Source organism: Zonotrichia albicollis, unplaced genomic scaffold, assembly GCF_047830755.1.
Source record: "Zonotrichia albicollis isolate bZonAlb1 unplaced genomic scaffold, bZonAlb1.hap1 Scaffold_254, whole genome shotgun sequence".
Lineage (NCBI taxonomy): Eukaryota > Metazoa > Chordata > Aves > Passeriformes > Passerellidae > Zonotrichia > Zonotrichia albicollis.
In genome coordinates, this window is record NW_027428428.1 from 2,680,107 (window position 1) to 2,688,736 (window position 8,630).

Genomic DNA, 8,630 nt, shown 5'->3' on the forward strand with positions numbered 1-8,630 from the left:
CAGGGGGATGAGGGAGTTGTGGATGAGCTCCCCAAGCTGCCCTACATCATTTACCATCAGTGATGGCTCAGCAGGGAGGTCCCAGAGGACTGGAGGTGCCAGTGTGAGCCCATCCCCAAGAAGGGCTGGAAGGAGGATCTGGGGAACTCCAGGCCTGTCAGCCTGAGCTGGGTGCCCGGCAAGGTTATGGAACAGATCACCTTGAGTGCCATCACAGGGCACCCATGGGATGGCCAATGGATCAGAGTCAGCCAGCGTGGATTTAGGGGTGGCAGGCCCTTCCTGACCAAGCTGGTCTCCTTTTATGAGCTGGTGACCCACCTGTGGATGCAGGAAAGGCTGTGGATGTTGTGTGCCTGGAATTCAGCAAAGCCTTTGACACTGTCTCTGACAGCATTCTCTGGAAAAGCTGCAGCCCACAGCTTGGGCAGGTTCCCTCCCGGCTGGGAGATTTAAGAGCTGGCTGGAGGCTGGGCCCAGAGAGTGGTGGGGATGGTGCTGCACCCAGCTGGTGTCCAGGCACTGGTGGTGTCCCCCAGGGATCTGTGCTGGGCCCAGTCCTGTTTAATATCTTCACTGATGATCTGGGTCAGGGGGTCAAGTCCACCATTCACAAATTGCAGATGGCACCAAGCTGGGTGTGAGTGTGGATCTCCTGGAGGGCAGGTAAAGAAGACACAGCCTTAAGCTGCACCAGGCGAGGTTCAGGCTGGACAATAGGAAGAAGTTCTTCACAGAAAGGGTGAGTGGAAACTGGAATGGGCTGGCCAGGGGGGAGGTGGCAGAGGCACTGTCCCTCCCCAGTGGCACTTAGTGGCATGGTCTGGGTGACAAGGCAGTATTAGGGCAATGGTTGGGCTTGATGATCCCAAAGGTATTTTCCAGCCTATTTAATTTTGTTATTCTGTGATATTTGGGACACTCTGGGGCCATTGTGACACTGCAGGGCCTCGTGGAACTTAGAGGACCATGGTGACACCCTGCAGCCCCACAGAACCAGGGGTCCATTGTGGTGCTCTGGAGCCAAATGGAAGCAGGGAGTGCATCGTGACACTCTGGGTCCTCGTGGAACCACAGAGGCCATTATGACACTGTAGAGCCTTGTGTAACCAAGGGGTTTCACCATTTTGACACTGCAAAACCAAGGAGACCTTTGGGAGACTCCAGGACCCAGTGGAACCAAGGGGCTGTTCTGACACTGAGGGACCTCATGGAACCAAGGGGACATTGTGACACTGCAGGATGCTGTGTAACCAAGGGGCCACTGTGACATGAGGGGGCCTCAAGGGATCTGGAAGAACATCGTGACACTGTGTGGCCTCGTGGAAACGAGCCCATTGTGACACTGAGGGGACTTGTGGAACTTCAGAGACCATGGTGACAGTGTGGGAGCTCATGTAACCATAGGGGCATTGTGACTCTCTGGGACCTCATGGAAACAAGGGGCCACTGTGAAACTGCAGCACCAATGAGTACATTGTGACACTGTGAAGCCCCATGGAACCAAGAAGAACATTGTCACATTTTGGGGCCCCATGGAACCATTGTTGCTCAGCACCGTCTCATGGATCCAAGGACACCAGTGTGACAGGTGTCATTGTCAGGTGGACATCAGGTGCAGGGCCTGATATTACGAAGAGGCCATTGTGACTCTGAGGGGCCGCATGGAAACAAGGACATCTTTGCAGATGACACCAAGCTGAGTGTGAGTGTGGATCTGCTGGAGGGCAGGAGGGCTCTGCACAGGGCCCTGGACAGGCTGGATCAAGGGCCCAGATCACACAAAGTGTGGTTTAACAAGTGCAAGTCCGGGATCCTGCACTTTGGCCACAGCGCTACAGGCTGGGGACAGAGGGGCTGGACAGCAGCCAGGCAAAAAGGGACCTGCAGGGACTGATGGACAGCAGGCTGGACATGAGCTGGCAGTGTGCCCAGGTGGGCAAGAAGGCCAATGGCTCCTGGCCTGGCTCAGGAATGGTGTGGCCAGCAGGAGCAGGGCAGGGATTCCTCCCCTGTGCTGGGCATTGGTTGGGCAGCACCACGAGTGCTGGGTCCAGTTCTGGGCCCCCTGGGGTGGGCAAGAGGAAGAAATATGAAGCAGGAGGAGTAAAGAAAGCAAAGGTAAAGAAAAGGAAATGCTCAGTTCAGTTTGGGAGTGGCTGCCAGGCAGCCCTGGCTCTAAACAACAGCATCTGCAGTAGGACAGGAAACTCCCAGCTGATGGGAACAAACTTTCTGGCTGACTGCAGAGGCCAGGACAAAGCTGAGTGGTTTCCCTGGTGTCCCCCAGCCCTTGCTGGCCCCAGGGGCTGATGGCATTTGTGCTCCCTCAGGTTCATGTCCCCACACCAACAGCATGGGGGTGCTCCCCCTGCTGTGTGCAATGCAAACAGGGGCTGCTGAGCCAGTGCTGCCGTGTCTGTGCCTGCAAGGATGGGGCACCTGTGTGAGCTGGGGGAGAGGCCAGGGCTGCAGAGGGGGGGTGTTGTTGGCAGCTCCACCAGGACGCTCTGGGACGCTCGCTGCCCTGGGCTGTGCAGCACACTGGGGATGGATCAGCCCCTGCTCTGCTGCTCCTTCCCGTCTGCCCCAGGGCCCTTGCAGAGCCCCAGCCATGCTGTTTGCCCCCAGCCTGCCCACGGCCAGCCTGGGGCTGCTCACGGGGCTTTTCTGTGCGGAGCATTGGCCTGGCTGTGTTCTTGAGAGAGCCTGGGCAAGGAGCCTGGAGCCCCCAGGGCCTGGGCTGAGGCGTCAGCGCTGCCCCAGCAGTGCCCATGGCCTGTCCCTGCTGCAGCCCCGGCACTGCCACCCCCAGGGCTGTGCCCGGCCCCGAGAGCACTCAGGCCCTGCAGCAACACCAGGGCCACCAGGGCAGCGGGGCAGGGCCATGGCAGCAGCACTGGCAACACCAAGTGCTGCTGCTGCTGGGCACAGCTGCTGGGCCAGCACTGATCTGCCCCAGCTCTACACACAGACAATGCTGCTGCTGCTCCAGAGAAGGCACCAAAAGGGCATCTCTGCAGAAAACTCTGCTCGGTGATCCTTTAGTTCCTTTAAAGCCACTAAGAGCGCAGCCCCTCATTGACACAGTCTTTGAGAACAAGGATGATGAGAGACACAAAATGAGAAATGGCAGAAGCAATGACATTTTTTGGTTGACAATATTAAAATTCTAAAACAAAACAAAATGACCTTTCAAAATGAAACCAACACAAAGGATCAAAGATGATTTTATTAGAAGTGATTTGCAGAAATTGGCCAGCAGTTTAATGTTTCTGAAACCATCCAGTCATCATTCTCCACACTGCAGCCTTGAGCTCCTGGTTCCTCAGGCTGTAGATGAGGGGGTTCAGGGCTGGAGGCACCACCGAGTACAGAACTGACAGGGCCAGATCCAGGGCTGGGGAGGACACAGAGGGGGGCTTCAAGTACAAAGAAGTACCAGTACTGATGAACACGGTGACCATGGCGAGGTGAGGGAGGCAGGTGGAAAAGGCTTTGTGCCGTCCCTGCTCAGAGGGGATCCTCAGCACAGCCCTGAAGATCTGCACATAGGAGAAAACAATGAACACAAAACTGCCAAATGATAAGCAGGCACTTATAACAATTAGCCCATATTCCCTGAGGAAGGATTTGGAGCAGGAGAGCTTGAGGATCTGTGGGATTTCACAGAAGAACTGGCGCAGGGCATTGCCATGGCACAGGGGCAGGGAAAATGTATTAGCTGTGAGCGGAAGAGCAGTGAAAAAGCCACTGGCCCAGGCAGCTGCTGCCATGTGGGCACAAGCTCTGCTGCCCAGGAGGGTCCCGTAGTGCAGGGGTTTGCAGATGGACACATAGCGGTCATAGCACATGATGGTCAGCAGATAAAACTCTGCTCCAATGAAGAACATAAAGAAAAACAGCTGAGCAGCACATCCTGTGTAGGAGATGTCCCTGGTGTCCCAGAGGGAATTGTGCATGGCTTTGGGGACAGTGGTGCAGATGGAGCCCAGGTCAGTGAGGGCCAGGTTGAGCAGGAAGAAGAACATGGGCGTGTGCAGGTGGTGGCTGCAGGCTACGGCGCTGATGATGAGGCCGTTGCCCAGGAGGGCAGCCAGGGAGATGCCCAGCAAGAGGCAGAAGTGCAGGAGCTGCAGCTGCCGCGTGTCTGCCAATGGCAGCAGGAGGAAGTGCCTGATGGAGCTGCTGTTGGACATTTGCTCTGGCTGGCCAGGGGAACCTGTTCATGGAGAAAAACAGTGAAGAGTTAAAGGAGACACCTGTAACCAAAATCAAAGCCTTTTCCCATACACCCTACCCTGGAACACACAGGTGGTGTTTATTATTTTCAAGTTCTGATGCTTTCTTTATAAGTTCCCCCATGTCTTTCCTGGTATTCTTGGATATCAGACACCCTCAGCATTTTTCCTGCAGTTAGGGAGTACAGAGCAAGATCTGAGAAGCAAAGTGATGAGTGGAGAGTGAGGGGAGATGGTGTGTCATTCTGACCTGTTCAGAGTTTTTTTGAGCTTTAAACTTTCTCAGATGGAGAGTGATCACCTTCCCATGCTTCCCCTAAAATGTCGCCATGTACTGCTGAGAGCAGATGGATTGACGACAGCCCAGCTCCACATTTGCAGCCAAGGGCTCACGTTGCTGATTTCACCAACCCAACAGCATTTTCTGTGTCACAATACCTCTGCCTTTCCCCATCAATCTTATAATTCAGAGATTATCTAGGACAGGTTTGCATCTGGGATTGAAGCTCCCAGCTTGGACTGAAATGTCTGGGACACTTCCAAGTGTCCTTATGATGGCATTGGATGAAGGGAGATGCAGCTCCTTCCCTGGCTGCACTGACAGCATTGCCCAGAGCCGGGCACTGGGGACAGCGTCACCCTGAGCCAGCTGTGCCCCTGCCAGAGCCCCCAGGGCCGGGCAGCTGCTCCCAGCCCTGTGCTCTGCAGAGGGAACTGGGCCTGGGGCTGCAGAGCTGCCCCACGGCTCTGCTGCAGCTCTGCCTGCACAGGAGGGGCTGCACGCCTTGGAGCCCCAGCCCTGAGAGCAGAGGCTGGGCTGGGGCACAGGAGGGAGGGGGCTTGTTCAGAGGGAGGGGCTGCACTGGAGGGGATCCTGTGGGCATCTCTAAACTCTCCCTGCCACAGCATTGCTGGGTTTTGTTTTCTCTCATTCCCTGCTCTTCTCTCTGCTTCCTGCAGATTTTCCTCCTGCAGGTGTTTCCCTGTGCCTGATCTCTCCCTGCCAGCACTCACAGACCCCAAATCTCTTTGCACTCTCCTTGGACTGACAGAAACCTGCCTGTTTGCAGGGCACTGGCTGGGGGCAGGTTCTGTTTGCAGCCTGGAGAAAGGACAGCTCAGACTGAGCCTGATGGCTCCAGCAATAGTGATCCTGGTCTGTCCATGGGCAGAGTGGCGGAAAGCACATTAGGGATCTTCTGTGAACCTATAGATTACTAAAACTAACAGTTTCAGATCTCTCAGGCACTTTTGAAAATTCATAATTAATAATCAACCACTAATATTTATCCCTCCCTCCCTGCCATGCTCCAATAGTTGGAAACTGAACGCCTGGTCTTTGTAAATATCTTCATTTTTATCAAAATCATTGTCTTGGTAATATTCTACAACTGATCAGAACACCTCAGCATGTCAGAACTTCATGAGCATTTCACCTCCCCTGCACCACAAACACTTAAGAGTTGTACTCACACAGTCTCTAGGCATTGGGATGTTTCAGCTTTAGGAGATGGCTCCAGGAGCTGCAGCTGCATTGTCCTGCAGCCAGAGGTTCCTGTGCCAAGGGCTGGCAGTGATTCTGCCCCAGGCACTTCTCAGCACCTTCCCAGCCCTGACTGATTGAAGCTCTCTGTGCCTCTGTGCTGTGCCCGGGGTGGCTGCAGGCAGTGCCCCAGCCCTGCTGGGCTGGCAGAAGAGCTGCTCATCAAGAGAAATGTGCTTTTGAAGCTCCTCTTGGTTACCAGGAGCTGCCTCTGTGCCAGGAGCCCAGCCCAGCTCAGCAGCACAGACACAGCACAAGGACTTTAATGAGCCTCGGGGGCTTTGTGCTCAGGCCCTGAACATCAGTCCCTGAGAGGGAGCTGAAGAAACCTCTCCAGAACTCCAAGGCAGAATCCAACTCCAAACTTTCTTGGACTTTTAATGGGTCCCACTGAGGGACATGACTGAGAAAGTGTCCCCAGACCCCAGGCAGAGCAGAGAACTGGAGGCAGTGATGACAGGTGGGGACAAAGAGAAGCCAAGTCTTGGTGCCCTGGTGCACAGCAGCAGGGTCTGTGCCACCAAGGGCTGTGAGGAGACACCTTGTGCTGAGGCCCTGGGGCCTCCTGGCACAGCCCCAGCCAGGCTGGGCACTGTCAGCCCCTTGTCCTGCCCTCAGCATCCCCCCCTAGCCCACATCCCAGTGGCCTCAAGGATCTGCTGGAAGGAGTCCCTGGGGAGCCTTGGCCAGGAATTGCTCTGAGGGCTCCTTTATTCTTCCAGGGACTGCAGGTTTTTGAAAGGACTTTGGGTTTGGCTTTTGCCTTGGAGTCTCTGAGAGGTTTGTGCAATCATGGACTCCAGTTATCTGCTGTAATTAGTCCCTGGAGAGGATTTGTCAGTAACAACACTCAGTGGGCTCATTAATGCTTCAAGGTACTTCAGTTACTTTAAGGTACTTGGTGTTTCCCTGTTGATACAGACTCTGTGAGTGGTTTGTGCAATCATGGCCCCAATTATCTGCTTTAATGAGTCCCTTGAGAGCTTTGTACTGACACTCAGTGGGGCTCATTAATGCTTTGAGTTATTCAAGATTTTCAAGGTACTTTGGATGTTCTTTTCCACTCTGAATCTCTTAGAGGTTTTTTGTGCCATTCTGGCCTCCAATTTTTTCCTCCAAGGAGTCCAGGAGGAGCCTGTGTTGGGGATTGACCGCAGTGAGACCCATTCATGCTTTGAGACACTTTGGGGTTTTCCTCTGACTTTGACTCCTGGAAAGGTTTGTGCAATCTCCTCTCAGGCCCTGAACTTCCAGGGCTCAGCTCCAAATGCACTACAGGGCTCATTAGGATCAAGCAAGTCCTGACAAACCATGGCTCTGCCTTTATTTTCCTCTGCTCTAGTGCAGTTCTTTAGGAATATTTCCTTTTACTGTTATGGAGAAATATTTCAAAGAGCTTGTAAGAAATATGTAGTCCTATTTTAAAGGATGTTTCTTATTGCTGTTCTTATAATACAAGAGGTGGTTGCAGCAGTCTGTGATTGATATTGATCCAGGGTATCTCCTAAGGAGGTCTGGTCATGTGATAGAAGTTTTACCTTGAGAGCTGACCCCGTGTGGACATCCTTGCCTCACATTCCCCAACCCCATGTGAAAAACTAGTTTTACTTTCAAAAGTTTAAATCCTCTATTAAGACCTTATCAAAATACAACAGAAGACTGAATAAATAAAAGAATACAGCATCAGAAGCAAAGGATTCAGTCACTGTGTGCTCATCTACAAAATGGATGTTCTGTCTTTTATACCTCTTGCCCCTCCCAAAATCTTGTCAATTGACTCCTTCTCTGTCCAGTGGTGGAGATCACTGTCTTACACCTTGATTGGAGGTCAGGTGCTGCCATAGTAACAAGCCAACCCTCCCAAATGCTCCAACTAATGAGGCCATCCTGTGATAACAATGCAAGGGGGAGAGTAACTATACACCTACAAAACTTCTCTTAACATATATTTAATATTCACCCCTTAATTGTGAAAGTAAACTCATCTATAACAAACCCCCCTTTTCTTTTTCTAGAAGTCATTTTGCTCAAAAAAGTAAAAAAATTTCTGTCTCTCTTGAATGAGTCATACCAGCATCTGTTGATTTGGGCAAGGACAGTGGGAATAGGAGAAAAAAAACCCCTCAGGTTTTCCTTAGACACAGTTATTTGGAATGGAAAAAAGGGCATCCCAGAGGTCCAGTATATCTTTGACTCCCATCTACCGTGCCTATGTGGCTGCTACCCATAGTTGGTGTATTTAGGGGTGAGTACAGAGGCCAAATCGCTCCTGCCCTCCAGTCCCTGTTGAATTAAAAGACAACTGATGAATTATAGAGGTCAGGTATGGCCTTTTGTCCCTGCCTTACCATGCCTACAGGGTTGCTACCCGTAGCAGGGCTATGGAGCCTTCTTGGTAGCAAACAAAGGGGCCAACCTGGTCTTGCCATCCTTCCTTTTTTCTATTTTCTTAAAGAAGCTGTCCCATTACATTTTACAGTCCCTTGTGTACTTCCCCTCAACAGATGCTGGTAATTCTCACCCATTAAAACAGGAGGACAGTTCTCAAGCTGGTTAGTGGAAGCTTGACTCTGCTTTTTGGGCATCCTGGTGTTTTTCTGGTTGTCTCTCAGTCTCTGCTTGTAAGTCAATCTTGTTTCACCCAGCCTGGAAGTTACAGTCCACTCTTTGGGTTCTTTTACTGGGCCTTTGACTCTGTTGCAATGAGTCCATCCACGCTCTGCAGTTCGCACGGCCGATTCGGTGGTGAGCAGTACCTGAAAGGGACCTTCCCACTGACGAGTTAGAGCCTCATCTCTCCATGGCTTGATCGTCACCCAATCCCCAGGATTAATATTATGGATTCT

At 52.5% G+C, this 8,630-nt stretch overlaps 1 protein-coding gene across 1 annotated transcript; it reads right to left on the reverse strand.

Moving 5' to 3' along the window:
• Positions 1 to 3,266: 3,266 nt before the first annotated feature.
• On the reverse strand, positions 3,267 to 4,199 carry LOC141727797 (olfactory receptor 14C36-like). The gene has a single exon (XM_074534085.1). The coding sequence runs from the start codon at positions 4,197 to 4,199 to the stop codon at positions 3,267 to 3,269; it is 933 nt and encodes a 310-aa protein (XP_074390186.1).
• Positions 4,200 to 8,630: the final 4,431 nt, after the last annotated feature.

Excerpts from the sequence above, each read along its gene's own strand:
- LOC141727797 (XM_074534085.1), bottom strand. The coding sequence starts at position 4,199 with ATGTCCAACAGCAGCTCCATCAGGCACTTCCTCCTGCTGCCATTGGCA.